At 31.6% G+C, this 16,744-nt stretch overlaps 1 protein-coding gene across 2 annotated transcripts in view; it reads right to left on the bottom strand.

Annotated features, from left to right (window-relative positions):
• Nucleotides 1–3,222: 3,222 nt before the first annotated feature.
• Nucleotides 3,223–16,744, bottom strand: part of LOC106683620 (cytochrome P450 4C1) — a 19,197-nt gene continuing 5,675 nt past the window's right edge. The window contains exons 2-12 of one of the 2 annotated variants that reach the window (XM_067048691.1): nucleotides 14,996–15,102; nucleotides 12,607–12,700; nucleotides 10,497–10,679; nucleotides 10,296–10,365; nucleotides 8,117–8,243; nucleotides 7,529–7,601; nucleotides 6,233–6,339; nucleotides 5,690–5,758; nucleotides 4,424–4,592; nucleotides 4,164–4,340; nucleotides 3,223–3,562 (exon numbers count right to left, since the gene is read on the bottom strand). In XM_067048691.1, the coding sequence (XP_066904792.1) occupies nucleotides 3,390–3,562; nucleotides 4,164–4,340; nucleotides 4,424–4,592; nucleotides 5,690–5,758; nucleotides 6,233–6,339; nucleotides 7,529–7,601; nucleotides 8,117–8,243; nucleotides 10,296–10,365; nucleotides 10,497–10,679; nucleotides 12,607–12,700; nucleotides 14,996–15,102 (1,349 nt within the window). In that variant the 3' untranslated portion in view covers nucleotides 3,223–3,389. Of the gene's footprint in view, nucleotides 3,563–4,163; nucleotides 4,341–4,423; nucleotides 4,593–5,689; nucleotides 5,759–6,232; nucleotides 6,346–7,528; nucleotides 7,602–8,116; nucleotides 8,244–10,295; nucleotides 10,366–10,496; nucleotides 10,680–12,606; nucleotides 12,701–14,995; nucleotides 15,103–16,744 lie in introns of both variants that reach the window. The other variant, XM_067048690.1, reaches the window with a different exon arrangement.

A 16,744-nucleotide genomic window follows, 5' to 3' on the forward strand; every position in this document is an offset into this window, starting at 1 on the left:
TTTTTTTTTTTTTTTTTTTTTTTTTTTACATGATAACAAATTATGAAAATTCAAGCATTGGCCTTGATTTATTCGCAATAACAAATCATGTGCCATTTTTACTAACATTACTTATTTAAACTGCCAAAAGATGGAGAGCATTTTGACAATAAATTATGGTATTCTTCTCTATTCTATCCATTGTATATAAATTTGTAAGATCTTCATTAGAGTTCTTGTGAGTGGGGTTTCGGACAGGTAACAACACTGTATTATTATTTTTTTTTTTTAAATGATAATCTGTAGAGAACATGGTCGGGGGTCTGCAAACATATACAAATAAACAAAAACTATTTATGTGTCGACTTGTAGACCTGAATTACGGGTCTTTATCAGAGAGCTTCGGCAGAGGTTCTGATTAGCCTGAGTAGTCCAAAACCTCCAGATGAAGACCTGAAATTCTGGTTGAAAAGTCGACGCAATTTTATTATTTTTTTTTTTTTCCAGAACCCCTTTTAATCTGAAACAGCATGATATTGATAGATATATATGAAGTGTAATGGGCAGATTTTACTCCTTTTACTGTAGCAGGGCTACATTTTAAAGAGGATTTGGATTGATAAGATGGGTGGAAATGGAGTACATGGAAGTGAGTCAAAAGTGATGGGGAACACTTGATGGTTGTGAAGACACTATAACTAATCACTACAACTAAAACTAAAAACTAAGGTTCAAAAATTTTCTATTGTACTGTTGGTGATTGGTCATAGTCAAATCAAGGGGCAAGCCATGTCAAATCAGGGGGCAGCCTATTGTCAATCAGGGGGCAAGCAGTGTAAAATCAGGGGGAAAGCATTGTCAATCGGGGGCACACCGATTAAAATCAGGGAACAAGCCATGTAACAGCAGGGGGCAAGCCGAGTTAAATCAGGGAGCAAGCCACGTAAAATCAGGGGGAAAGCATTGTCAATCGGGGGCAAACCGATTAAAATCAGGGAGAAGCCATGTAAAATCAGGGGGAAACCTATTGTCAATCAGGGGGCAAATCGAGTAAAATCAGGGGGCACGCAGTGTAAAATCGGGGGGCAAACCAAGTAAAATTAGGAGGCAAGCCATGTAAAATCAAGGAGCAAGCCCTTGTCAATCAGGGGGCACACCGAGTAAAATCAGGGGCCAAGCCGTGTAATATCAGGGGGCATGCCTTGGCCAATCAGGGGACAAGACATGCCGAATTATAGGCACGCCTTGGTCAATCAGGGGGTAAGCCATTGTCAATCAAGGGGCAAACCGAGTAAACTCAGGGGGCAAGCAGTGTAAAATCAGGGAGCAAGCATCGTCAATCAGGGGGGAAACCGATTAAAATCAGGGAGCAAGCCATGTAAAATCAGGGGCAAACCGAGTAAAATCAGGGGAACGGCGTATAAAATCAGGGGGTAAGCTATGGTAAATTAACGGGCAAGTCGATTAAATCTTCCGATCGCCTTCATTCTTGCGGCATTCGATTCAGCATTCAATTTTCTACAGGAAACACCCCTTTACGCGCTTCTTGAGCGCGTAGTTAAAGAGATACAAAATAATTGGGCGTTTTCGGCCATAACTCGCTCGTTTAAAATCAGGGTACAAGTCATGGTCAATCAAAGGGCTCGCCATGGTCAATCAGGGGGTAAGTCATCTAAAATCAGCGTGCAAGCCGAGTAGAATCAGGGGGAAGCCGTGTAAAATCAGGGGGCAAGCAGTGTAAAATCAGGGGGCAAGTATTGTCAATCAGGGGGCAAATCGAGTAAAATCAAGGGGTAACCTGAGTAAAATCAGGGGGCAAGCCATGGTAAATCAGGGGGCAAGCAGTGTTAAATCAGGGGTCAAGACGTGTAAAATCAGAAGGCAAGCCATGTAAAATCAGGGGGCAACCTATTGTCAATCAGGGGGCTAACCGAGTAAAATCAGGGGAACGGCGTGTAAAATCAGGGGGTAAGCTGAGTAAAATCAGGGGGCAAGCCATGTAAAATCAGGGGGTAAGATGAGTAAAATCAGGGGCAACCATGGTAATCAGGGGGCAAGCTAATGTCAATCAGGGGGCAAACCGAGTAAATTCAGGGGGCAAGTCGAGTAAAATCAGGGGGCAAGCCGTGTAACATCAGAGGGCATGCCTTGGCCAATCAGGGGGCGAGCCGAGTAAAATCAAGGGTCAAGCCCTATAATTTGGACATTTAAGATAACTTAATAGATTACTATCCCGTTAAGATTGTTGAACGAAAAGTTTTTCTAAAAGTGAAAAATTTGTAGTCCCATAGGGGGCCGATAAAAAAAATTGGGAATAATTCATGGGTTTACGAAAATCAAAACAGTGATATTTGGTAACTTGAATAAACTCTTTTAAAGTTTTAAAAAAAGACAAGTTGTACTTTTTTTGAAGAAAATTTTATCTACTTTACTTTGCTGTAATTTTAAATCATCTAACTTAAATTGTTTTTTTACTATTTTCCAAAAAGTGACCGTGTTTGTTCTTTTTTTGTTTTTTTCTGAGGTTTATTTAACTAAATATTGCTGAAGGCTTGCAGATTACTGAATATCAAACATAATGACCCAAGACATCTATTATCCCTCAGAAAAGTGTAGTTGTTTCAGCACAACTTTCATCATGTTAAAACTGACCCCCTATAAACTCAGAACTACACTCCATTAAAAAAAATATATATATGCAACAAATAAGCTATTTTCTTTTTATGGAAAGTGTAAAAAGCAGCAATACCGAAACTGTGTTTTATATTTATTATTAAATCTATATAATTACTATGTATTTATTATAATAATTAACAGAGCATTAATCTGTGTAAAATTGTTGTCATTCAAACCATTTATAATCTTCTCTCTCATACGAATTCTGAATTGTTTTCTCTCAATTATTGCATTCAAGCATTTTTTTCATAATGGTTAATCTAGAAAGTTAGATAAATCTAATAAATATAAATCAAATAGCAATGACTAAAAACTGTCTTCTTATGGATGGGTCTTTATGGTATTTTTGAGCCTCCACTTGAGACAAACACTATAAAACTACATGTGGATACTTTTTTACTTTTTTTCACAAACTTATTATTTAGTACATTTTCTAATTCTCAGACACTCCTCTTTTCTCCTCTCCATAAATGATTCCATAATGTTTACTTAATATGATTGACAAGCAATTATTATTCTGAAGAAGTTGGATATTACTAAACAGGAACATTATTAATGACAAACACATACACATATACATGACTGTAATTTACAAAAATAATACATGAGATTCAAAATTGAACCAAATAAATAAAATAAAAGAAGCACTTCAGAGATATCTTCAACACGACCGAAAATTCCTGTAACTAGCTGTCGATAAATAAAATAACATTCTTGTACAAATACTATTTCCGTCAGGAAAGGGAAGCTTTGGTTTTGTCTCTTGGAAAGGCCTTAACCATTAATGAAGATGGTTTTATGGTAATGCCATAATCCAAATCTACTGAAGTGGTGACAGGCTCTAATCTGCATTTCCTGACTACTGTTGAAAGCACTGTTTTCAATTCCATTATTGCAAATTTCTGACCTAAAAAAATAAACAAAATTAATGTTTGACACATGTAGCTTGACAATACCCAAATATTTTCATTGATTATTGTTATAAAATATAGTCGGAGAATGGTTTTTTTTTACATTTTTGTAGTTTTCCTTCTTTTTTTTGTCAGTATACAATCTATCATAATTAAGGTGTTTAGATTCTACTAAACTTATTCATATATTAGGGAATAAGTGCATATATTTAAATATTTTAATCAGATTAGTTTTGATTACAGAAAATAGTTTTTACTTTCACTTCAATAAGAATAAAATTTTACTTGTCAGAGAAGAAAACCATCTGTTCTTTACAAGAAAATCAACTTATAATATATTACTCTTCTGTATAAAAGAGAGAGAAAAAACAACAACATATTAATAACAACCAATACAACTTCGTGAATAGAACAACTTTCTCCCTTTCGTTTGTAAATAGTTCATTTTGGAAAAGTAATATTTTTTAACTAATTCGTTTATTAGAATTACCCAAACAATAATTTTATATTTGGCCTATTCTAACACATATTTCGAGATTTTCAATTAATATTTCAAGGTTTATACTATGTAAAATTATGGTTTCTGATTATGGCTACCTATGCAATTTCTTGGTCCAGCTGAAAATGGTATGAATGAAAATGGATGCCTTTCAATCCCAGGAGCGAATCTTTCAGGAATAAACTCCTCTGGATTTTCCCAGTGCTTTTTGGATCGATGAACACAGTAAGTAAACACTAAAATAGACTGACCTGCTTTAATGACCGTACTTTCATCTATGATAGAAAAAAACAAAAGAGTTTAATTTTATATTATTATTATTGCTTTACATTTTATTAATCTATTATATCTAGGGTACCTATACGCAGATCTTCTGTTAATAACCTTGTATGAAATGGTACACTTGGATATAACCTCAGTGTTTCCTTGATCACCATCTCCAAATAAATCATTTTGTTGAGATCTTGAATGGTAGGCATTCTTTCACTACCTTCAAATATTTCCAATTGTTCATCATATACTTTTTCCTGAAATTAATTATTTTAATTTCTATTATTTATATGGGTGGGTGTTAAGTAGATAAAACATAATTCTAAAAATCTTAATCTTAAATCTTAGAATAAATATTATGATTGATCAAAAGAGGCATGTATCAATTTCTACAGCCTCAAGTATGGAATTTATCTGATTTTGCCCAAGAAGCCAAAAGGGAATCATGCCCTCCTCCAAAAGCACCCACCAGACATCAGGAGTGCATGAGCAGGCAGGTGTTCAGTAGCTCTGGGCCCTGTGGCTGAAGACATTCCCTCCCTCCTATCCCCCCCTCCCGTTTTCTTAATCTTGATTTTATTCTTTCTAAGAAACATTTTTAATAATTCAAATAGTACGAGAAATAAAAATATTGTGTTGTAAAAAAAGGAAAAACCAAATTTTTTTCCCCAATTAAGGGTACCCATTTTATGAGGCTGTGTGGACCTCAGGAGGGCTCTCATAAACCACAGGGTTGACACATGGCTACAGTGTAACAGAAAATAATCATCTGCCCAGCCAGATTCGAACCCAGGTTCTTGGAGTTAGTAGCATTGTGCCAAACCATAGTCCCACCACACACCCTATTACTTTTAAATAAATATATTTAATGATAATGATAATTTTTATTAGTTTCAATCTGGATAAAGTCATTAAATGTAATAATGTGGTAAGCTTATCCAATTCATTGGATTAAGAACTGGTCATAACTGGCTCAATGCTCACCTCCATAATAAATTCAAAATTGGTCCTAGTCCTCTGTTAGAATTTGGAAGGGGAGAACAGACAACTGAGCACATTCTCCAAACATCTGTCTTAATCTTGGTGACCAAGCTTTACGGTGACCTGAAGGAGTATCGCTGAATTTATTTTGTCATTCTCAGACTTGGGCCTTTAAATGAGAAGATCAAAGAAGAAGAAGAAAAAGAAGATATCATAAGCTTTACTGTTACAGCACTACATATCAGAGATTGAGAAAACTCCTAAGGCTTTCAATGATGATCACCAGAGAGAGTTCCATATGGCAAGTGTGAACATTGTTCATTATCATTCTATCTTTAGGTTTGAAAAATATTTATCACATTAGAGAACATACCTGAACGGCTGGGTTATTAGCTAGTACAAAGTGTGCAAACATCATAGCTGAAGCTGTTGTATGATGACCCTGGAAAGAAATTATGCATTATAATTTAAACATTTAAATATCTATGTCTGGTTATGTTTAATACATATTATGATAGAACAGTTGATTTGTCTGTTATGATAATGTGAGTCCATTGGATAATATCTTATCTGCTCTACTTGGAGTACATTAGAAACTTTAATCAAATAAACAAACATGAGTCAGGATAAGAGTAAATCACAATGTTTTAATCAAAAAAACTGAAAAATAACAGGCAAAAAATCTTTGTTTATTTAGAGTAAGTGAAGTAAGAACTGCTACCACCGATGTTTTCATCATATCTACTATTTATTTTTCTCTTCTATAGTTTTATTAAAGTACCAATGTTAATACATTTTTTTTAAATTAACAATTATTCAAAAACTTTAGAATGAACCTATCCAGAAATACCCAGTCCTCTTATTTGATGCATTTTTAAGTCCTATAATACTACATTGTACATAAATATTCAAATACCGCTGTCATGAAAGTATCTACTTCCTCCATGATATCAGCTTCAGTGAATAGACCTGGGTTGGAATTATCTAACTCCAGTAATGTGTCCAAGAAAGCTTTTCTTCGACCTGCAACTTTATATTAGATACACTAAAAACTAGTAACATTATCTTAAAATATTTGATAAATGTAAATTTAATATAATGGTAGACCTTAGTAATGGAGCTCTGTTGCCCCATCTCTTTTTATAGTTTACATTATATCTTTACTAATTATATTCTTCATCTCTTTCTATCCTAACCTTCCATTCTTATTGTAACAATAACCAATCATATTCTCATTACTGAAGATTTTCTTCAAATTAAGCCATGGATTTGTTAAAATATTTAGAAAAAAATGTGTATAGTCATGAATAAGATATTTCATTAATAAAATCAGAGGGTAATAGAAAAAAAGCAGTATGTGTGAAATTTTATTCACGTTTAAATTTATTTTTATTTTGAAAATGTACCTTGCATATGTCTGCAAATGTATTTGAGATTGAACAGCCTAACAAATTTAGATGTTTCTACTTTAAAGATTATTTTATGCTTTAGAGGATTAATAACTTTAAAAAAAGACAGGTTATTTATACTCCTTGGTTACTAATATCTTAACGACATAGTACAGGATTAATTATTATTGTATCTGTACAGAAAACGTTTGCGATGTACTTAAGATTGTCCAAAGTGGATGAGGGTGCATTTTATATCTGTATACTAAAACCGAGAAGCCTAGAAGTATATATTCTGAACACCTTTATTATGATTTCATTTTTATTTTTATTTTTTTTTAGCAGATAGGTGGCATTGGCATCAAACCTTCGGGTTCCCTGAGCCTTATTATTATTATATTATAGGTGAAATAGAGCAGTAGAAAAATTCCCTACTTGACTTATGAGGAATTTTTTTTTTGTTATTATTAACATGGTATTAATTCAATTTAATTACTGTAACACAAGTCAGTTAAAATATATTTATGAATTTACGGATTTTGTTTTGTAATATTGTATTTTCCTAACAATTGTAATTATATTTATGAATTCCTTATTAAATCATTTTGATAATTTTATTTATTGATTTTTTAATTTGATCAGCACTATTTTTATTGAAATCCTAAGTTGGTATTTATTGGTGTTAGTAACCCTAAAAAATACAGAGAATCTTGGTAAATATATTGCATGTTTTTAGTTTTTTAAAGACTAAAACAATTCATATAAATTATAAACAAAAACTTTTATTGGTTTATCAAAAATATAAACATCAAACCTAAACCTACCATTTTTTTCAATACCATTATTGCTAGTTCCATTTTTTGCAGCTTGAAATAATTCTTTTCTTTCCCTGATAACCTAAAAAAAAATATGTTTTTAACCTTTGAAAAAAATAAAATTAAAATATTCTTAGTTTTTTATTAGAAAAGATGCCATGAACTTATTTTCACTACAGATTAAATATAAAGCCTATAGTGGACCACAATTTTCATCTATACTCCAAGAATCCTAACAACGGTTTCTTATTACTATTTTCATTAATTACCTTGCAACAATCAAAACAAGTTCAATATAATTTAATATTTTAATTAAGGGCACAGAGAAAAATAATTAGAGACACATTTTATACTTTTTGAAATATTTAATAAAACGGATTAATTCACCTTATCTTTTTATCAGTATTATAAATCAGTTTCCTTATAATACTGAGGACTGTGTTAATTTTATCAAATTAATGAATAGCTATATTGGTAGCTTTCATTAAATCTAAAGAAATAGCACTAATATCTCAAACTTGAAAACAATGAACTCAAATTATTTCTCCCTTACACCATTCAAATCGTCTAAATATAATATAATAAAAATGTTCACACCTTTTGGTCAAAATTGTGAGTAATGTCAACATTTTTAAAAAATTGTTTACCAGCATCACAAAGGCGAAAAGTTAATTCAGAGTATTGCCAAACCCTAAGATATCTTTCCACTACACCATCAACACACCTGAAACAATAAAGCAAAATATGATTTAGAATATAGTTTGTTTATATTTAAAAATAGAATTTGTTTAGTTATAAAAAAATTAAACACACTGTTACTGTCAATCGCAAAACCTGTATATAACTTTCAAACACGAAAGTAGAGAGTTTTATGAAATGTCGTTCAAATCTTTCTCAGTTTGTTTAAAATTATTTTAACTACAGGTCCTTTCTTTTGAACAAGTCAAGGATTCTAAAAGTCAATGATAAAATCAAAATCAAAAATATTTTTTTATTTCAGTCAAAATAAACTAAAAAAATAACAAGGGAAAATCTTTTTTTCTTTAGAGTAAGTGACCCAATAGTTGACAAGGTTCCTTAAGTTGACATTTCAAATTAAAATTTGAAGAGTTACAATTAGATTGAAGGGAATTCATTAAAGTTGCTACCAATAGTTATGGTTGGAGAATAATGTTGGCTAACATTTTCAATTGTATAGCTCTGTTAATAATATTTACCACCACTTTAGTATGATAAATCCTCAAGTCAAGCACCTGTTACTCTATTCCTTAGTGATTTTGATAAGAAGAGAAGTATTTTTCTTAAGATTTTTGTTTTAGAATGCATACATTAAATTGTTTTTGATAATTCTATGAACCCTATGACACTTAAATTTAGGACTGTCAAAGTATGAAATACATTAAATGAACAAATTTTGAGTTAATGATTGTGTGAACATTAGGAACATATCAAATACCCTCGCTCCTTTTCTTGAAACTAGTATCAACCTTAGGAAAATGGCTGTCAGTGATGTATACTAAAAATTTGAGTTGGAGTTTAGGAAGGAATCCATTTGTCATGATATCATTCATTTCTAATGACCGGAACCTTCAGTTGATGACCTGTTTTCCGAATGTTGACAATCTGTTCCTAATATTGACAGCCAACTTTTTAGAACAGTTTCCATTATATTGAAATAGTAGATAAGCTAAATTATTCTTCTATTTGTAGTAAAATTTGTTATAAATAATATTGCATTCGATTGGGACACACTGTATTTTTCTTTAATAGAAAAAGATGCCAAGAGAAAAACGAAATATCCTGGCGATTCCATAAGAAGCAAACTATTTATTCTCTGACAAGTTTTGACAAAGAAGGGCGACAAACCAATTTACACGCAAATAAACTCAGACAAGAAAGAATTTCTAACTGTCCTAGCCTCTGCAAATGCTTCTGGTATGATGCTATGACATATCTTAGAAAACCATTCTTAAAGGTGAGGTAGGTAGACCTGAAAGTGGTTAGATGAAAGGTGATATTAGATGAGGATCCTTCCTGGCAATGAAATTGAAGTTAGGCTTGTTTCTTTCTCTTAATAGATTAAAAACATTTTTCTCCGCTGATGATGATTTTTCAAATATCTGCAGGTCTAATTACTTGTAAACTCCACCATCCTTTTGTATTTGGAACATTGGATAAAAGATCCTGGGAGGTTTAAGTCAATCTGAGACTGTAAAGCCTAAGAAGAAGGTTAAAATATATCAGATTCCAGAACCACTGCCAGTAAATGTAAACATTGAAACCCCTACCTTTTTTTGTTCATTGTTTTTTTTTAGTTAAAAATAATTATTTGTGCCCAAGGTAAGGCCTCTCTATTTTTGTTTTAATACTTACAAATTAGATCAATATTCCGTTTTTCCTACTATTTTCTATGAATTATTGTTGTTTATAGAAATAAAAAAGTTGTATTATTTTCATTTTCCTCCATTGCCATCCTTAGCAACAGAAAAGTCAACCTTAGGCACTGACCTACTTCATACATTCCAACCTTAGGAACAGAGTAAGGCTATATTTATTTGTATTTTTTCTTGAAAAATTAATCTCTTCAAAATTTGTTTATATGCATTTCAAATAGAATGAGTTGACAAAAAATTGACATATTCCAATTTTATTTTCTATAAAAACTAAGAGGAAAATGCATGATAGAAAAGGAAGCTCCGCATAAAGTGTCAATCATTGAGTCATTTATCCTTCTGGTTACTAATAAGAGGGTAAAACATTTTTCTTTTAAACTTACTGTTTTGAAGCTGTTAGGTACTCATTTTGCTCCTTGTCTTCACTACTCAATTCAACACCCATTGCTGTTTCTGTAATATCATCATGATGTCAAGTATTTGCATAAACATATAATATCGAGGTCACTATTAATTTTTTAATTTAAGTCTATATATTACTCTAATAAAAAACATTTATAGTGCTTTAGTTTGAGTTTTCTTACCAACTATTATTTTGAGAGTATTTAAATAAACAATGTCTTCAAGTTTAATCGGTTTCCCTCCAGAAGCAAGTAAAGTTGAAACATAAGCAGCTGAATTTCGGCACATACCTTTTAAAGATGATTCCAGTATTTTGAAGTGAAAACTTGGCGTCAATAATTTCCTGCGCGAACGCCACTTATCACCTGTTTATGTACAATATTTCTTCTAAAATAGTAAATATGATCATTTAATAAATGAATTAACATAATAATCTAATGAATGATTATTTGAGGGTTTGCAATCTAAAACCAGCGAAGTCCATTTTCAAGTTTTTAATATTTTACTTATTTAATAAGAATAATAGAATATATAAAAAAAAAAAAAAACCCAAACCATGTAAACAGTACGGAACTATACTGACCTATTTATTGGGTAGAATTTTTCTTATTGTTAAGTTTTGGTACTAGATTTTTATGAGGTCTAAGATTTTTTCTAAAAACAATAATAAGAGAAGATGGGAAGGAGGGGGAGGGGGCAATGCGGTCAGCAGAAAAACACAAATAAACCACAAATAGTTTATTTGTGCTAACGTTTCGACCTGATTTTCAGTTCTTCATCAGGGCTACAAAACAAAAAGAGATAACAACCATCAATCAGAGAAACATAAAAATAAAATAAAGAATAGACTAACGAATTTGAAAATGTACATAACAATGAATTGAAAATATGAACTAGTTGATTAATAACCATGGAATTAGACAGTAGTAGATTGATAACAATATAAGATAAAATATAATATTATATAGGTAAGAAGATATGAATATTCTTACCTATATACATGATTGTTGTTACCTTTTTTTTGTTTTATAGCCCTGATGAAGACCTGAAAATCAGGTCGAAACGTCGGTACAAATAAATTATTTTTGGTTTATTTGTGTTTTTCTGCTGACCGCACTGCCCCCCCTTTCTCCCCCCAGCCGACCATCTTCTCTTATTTATCTATGGTCAACAATCTTCACCTCATTAGAAAACAGTAATAAGTGATCCAACTATTTTTGGAACATATTAATTTATTTCCGGATAATCCAGTACCAAAACTTAATTTAAAAAAAAAAATAGCTTTCTTAATGTTTTTATCCCCTTTATTTATTTTCTTATGAGAAAATATCAGTTTCCTGAAATTGCCCTTTTTTGTGATAATTTAGAGTTTCTATAAAAGTATTGGATCATTCTGATGTTAAAGCTCTATTACGTTTGGTTTGTGTATGTTTAAGATTTCTCCAGTTCTAAGGCTAAGTGATTGACATACTGAAGGAATAGGATTGTGTTATTTCATTAATAACTATGTTTTGAATCATGACACTGTGTTTATAAAAGAAACACTGAGTCTTTTAGAAATGGCCTTTAATCAGTTCAATATTTCATTTATTCTGTAAAATGATATATAAATGGCTGTATCATTTGCTCAGAAGGTCTGAGAAATATATGTTAACAGAGTAGGGGAAAGGCATGAGCCTTGGGAAGACCAGCTAATAGGTAGAGTACTGAACAGTTAGTTTTGTAAATAATTTTTAATTTGAGAACAATATCTACAGGATGAGCCATTGTTGTAATGGATGTAAGTAGTTAGTTGTAGATTTCAGCCAACCACTTGGAATGTTTTTGATTTGTCTTTTTCCTTTTCATATTACTATTTTTTTTTTTTAAATTATATATATCCTGAAAATTCTTGTCTAACCATCTTTAGTTAATTACAGACTATATTTTCAGGGCTATGGTTATAACGAAGTAGGCAATTACATATATGTGATTATGAGTCTTATACACCAGGTTTTAGAAGACGATTTGGATTTAATACGTTTGGAAAATAAACGCTAATCATTGAATAATCAATCATTTTTATGACCACTACGATTTTGTAAAAGAAGTTGATAAGTATCGTAAAGATTATGAATAAAAACCTTGATTGTAGATCTTTCCTACAGGAATCAGACTTTATGGAGATCATAAGTAAGGAAGAGGAAGAGCAATTATTGCATTAGTTTAAGGATTGACTAAGAATTCGTTTTAGTGTTCCTACTACTGTTGTCGTTATTTAGTGGCCGATATATAAAATATTGATTAACTTACCATCAGAAACTATTAGTCCATCATTAAACATAGGCCTGAAGAATGAATACTCGAAATAGCCTTTGGTAATATTTGTAGAGCTGGTTAGTATTGGCTGAAAAAAAGAAATCAGAATTATTACGACTGACAATTTACTAATATAATTAATTAATTATTGTATTTAATTGCTTATTATGTCGTATGTAATAACTATTATTATAGCTGTATTAAGACTACCATAGAATTTCGCTCTAAGTCGTTGTCTTAGGGTAAATTAAACCCTGTTTGTAATTGATTTCTGGGAAATCATTGGTCGGAAAACATTTTTTTATTGTTTTTCATTTATTTAAAAAAAAATTACTCACTAATGAATAAAAAAATCTGAACAGCATAGTTCACTCACTAAGGTTGGTGTATTTTGTGTAGTATTTTCACATCAAATTTCGTTTCGAAAAGTAATTTTATTAGTGCATTAAAATCCTTGAAACAATTATGGGCGATACAAAAAAATGAAACCCTAAAAGATATTCATCTAAGAACAATCCAATTGACATTCAAATTCTCGATCCCCTAATCTAACATACTTTTTTCTGGACGCTCTAAAGGCGGAAAATACTTTAATAACCGCGAACAATAATTATGGGGTAACGAAAAAACCCTCAAAACTTACTTCTCTGACACCAACTCAATTCGTACTGATGTTTTCAACTCTTTAATTCAATTTGGAGGGTCAATGGAGATGAGAAAAACCATGTAATAAAGAATTAAAATCGGTGAAAGTTGGAGACAAATGTTAGGACGTCTTTTCTCTCTTTTCTGACACAAACTCAATTCACATACAAATTGTCAACCCTCTGGAGCCTCTAGAAGTATTCTATATATGGTCATATATGTATTTAGAACTGCACATTGTCTCCCACTATGCATGTTCACGCCCTACAATTTATTGTTTACTTTCTCTTACTTATGTATGGGATACATATTAAGAGAATGTATTACGATCGTGCATAATTTTGAATTTGAGTTTTGGGCGAAAATATACGCTTTAAGGTCTCCTGAGTCCAAAAAACCTAGTCTTGCAAAATTATCTGTGTGTGTCTGTTAACAGCCTTGCTAAAAACAAAGTGTCGTAGACAACTGAAAATAAATATTCAATGGGAGTATATGTTTGTGATGTGACAGCTACTAGTAAAATCAGTTGACTAGAAGTGCTACTTCATTGAATCGATTTTAAAAGCAGTTTCTCGAAAATGACTATCGATTTTGATTGACTTACAAGTATAGAATATATTAGCGTTTAATATTAGGTTTGATCCTGATTTAAATAGTCTGACAGGGCTTAAATAACAAATTTTTAAAAAATATTCCTCTAAGGTAACTTTAATTTTGTTTATTTGAAAAAAAAAAATTACAGTTCACACTGTTATTAATAATAAGCCAAAGATAAATTCAAAAGATTAAATAATTTTAAGAATATACAAAGGAGAAAAAAGTAAAAATAAAAATATCCAATTCTAACGGAAAAAGCCGAGACCACCTGATCTTTTCCGATCGGATTACTGGCGATTAAGTGTGATCCTGACTAAATAACCTCTCTGCACAACCGTTGGTTTGTGTATATAGTTTATATACGGTTTTATATATACATACAATTATATATTGCAAATAATACATGTAGAGAAAAAATATTTGGACTGAAATAAACTCCAACCTAATTTCAGCACATTTGTTCCAAGGTTTCGGAACGGTAATAAAATACATCCCCACTTTCTTCATAAGATGTAAAAGTTTATTATTTTAGAGAATAAAATAAAAGTGCGACAAAACTACCATTGTTAAATTGTAATTTTCGAACTGTAACTGTAAAAAATCATACAAATATTACCGTTTCGTTACACACTGAGAAAAGTATGACAATGCATTTTTTAATAATATCTAAGGAAATACAAATGTCTATGGTGATTAATTTCATATTATTTTAACAATTTTTTAGTGTGAATCCTTACAAATAGTCTGTCCTAACCTAAATCTCAAATAGCGGTACAAGTTTTACCTTTCACACTTGGCAACTCTACTCTGAAAATCAATTAGTGAAGGTAAACAAAAATTTACCTAAAATATTTCTGCATGTAACAACAAACATGTACGTATAAATTTTGATATAAGGGGAACTAGAGAATTTTCGAACGTAAAATTATCTCTTGTTTGAAGCTATAAGTTTCAAAGCCGGTTTCAGTCCTGGATTTTTACAAGTAGCAATTAATATTTTAAAATTCTTGTTAATATTTCACTTAAAAGGCATTATAAAATATTAAAATATACGTTTAGACAAACTCTGAAACCTTAACGAAGAATAAAATCAAAAAGTTATTACTATATTAACAATGGTAATATTTTAATATACCCTTACCTCCACCAATTCTGGTTCCGAGATGAATACATATATCATTCCAAATACTTCTACTTCAAACAATCCTCCATATTTTTCACGCCAACCAACGAACAATGGTACGATATCTGAAACATAATCAGAAGGATGATAGTTCCAAACAATAGATTAGGTGTGTTTAATGAGTCAATTTATTATAGAGGTGAACATTTGACACAAATGATTTAATAATAAATGATTATGAGAGATAGTTGACCGTGGATGATGAATGAGGAGAAGATGGTTGGGGGTGCGGTCAATGAAAAACACAAATAAGTACGATTAACTTATTTTAATGTGCCAACGTTTCGGCTAGAGTTTCTAGCCTTCTTCAGGGCTGTTAGCTGGAAGATCAAACGTCTAATCACGTTTGATTAGACGTCTAATCACGTTAGACGTTTGATCTTCCAGCTAACAGCCCTGAAGAAGGCTAGAAACTCTAGCCAAAACGTTGGCACATTAAAATAAGTTAATCGTACTTATTTGTGTTTTTCATTGACCGCACCCCCAACCATCTTCTCCTCATTAATAATAAATGATTTATGAGTACGGATAAGCAGTAAATATGTTTGAAAAAGCAACAAATTATAAGACGTATATAAATAAGTACTTTATTATTTTTTTTTCTAATTTGGTCACTTTTGACATACTAACAACTAGAAATAAATTTATTTTAGCAAATACCATGAATTTTGGAACTCCTAAGAATATAAATGTCATCGCTTGATATCACTTTAGTTTGAATACTAATAGACTTACTTAGACTGTACGTCTAATGTTTCCTGGGACAAAGATTTCCCTCAATGAATTCACAAACTACTGATTTTTCAGTACTGTATTATACTGTATTTTAAACTAGTTTAAAATATTGTATCTCGAGAACTATTGAACGTAAACAGCTCTACTAAGACTCGTATCTAACATATTACTCTACTATAAAGTTTCTATAAGGGTTTCGAAAATCGTTGTGAAAAATCGAAATCATTAAAGAATAAAATTGTTTCAGTGTTCAATATCTCGTATTAATCATTCAACATAATGGAGGCATTTCTTAACTGAAGAGGTAAGTAAGTAGATGTAACATTTTTTTGATTTTTTTAATTTTGTGTGGAGATGAAGAGAGTAGGTACGTAAGTACGTAGGTACGTAAGTACTCTAACTTCAAAATTCAATTAATACCTAGACGTAGAAAGGGGTATATATACTTCAAAACATAACAAGCTCCAAAAAAAAAAAAAAGAACTTGGTATTCTTAAAATTTACTATTTGTTACATAACCCCTGTTTACATCGGGACCTGCCCGTGCTATACTGCAGGTGTCCCGAGTGTAATTTTATGTTTGAAATTAATATGTGTGGAAAAGGGGGGCCGAAAATGTGAGACACTTTATGCTCGTGAACTACATATATTTCCTTATATTTATAAATATTAATCCCTGGAGGGGCAGATGATATTAGTGAGTTAGTTAATAGTTATTTATCTAATGTAATATGAACAAAATGAGGTCTCATAGACTAATTGAAACAATCATGCGCTTATCTGTTGACGTCTTCGCCGCCGCGGTGACGTATCTTATAGCCGCTTCCTTCGTCAAGGTGTGCGGTGGGCGAAACGGTGAAGACCGTGTATTTTCGCCTGTGTCTGAAAAAGACGTCCTCGTTCCTCAAGGGCTGACCAGCGTGTCCTGGAGCCTGGCGTGATGGTAGGGGTAGGCCAGGTCCTGGCTTGCAT

This window comes from Halyomorpha halys, unplaced genomic scaffold (genome assembly GCF_000696795.3).
Source record: "Halyomorpha halys isolate HHAL.00 unplaced genomic scaffold, Hhal_1.1 Scaffold499.1, whole genome shotgun sequence".
NCBI lineage: Eukaryota > Metazoa > Arthropoda > Insecta > Hemiptera > Pentatomidae > Halyomorpha > Halyomorpha halys.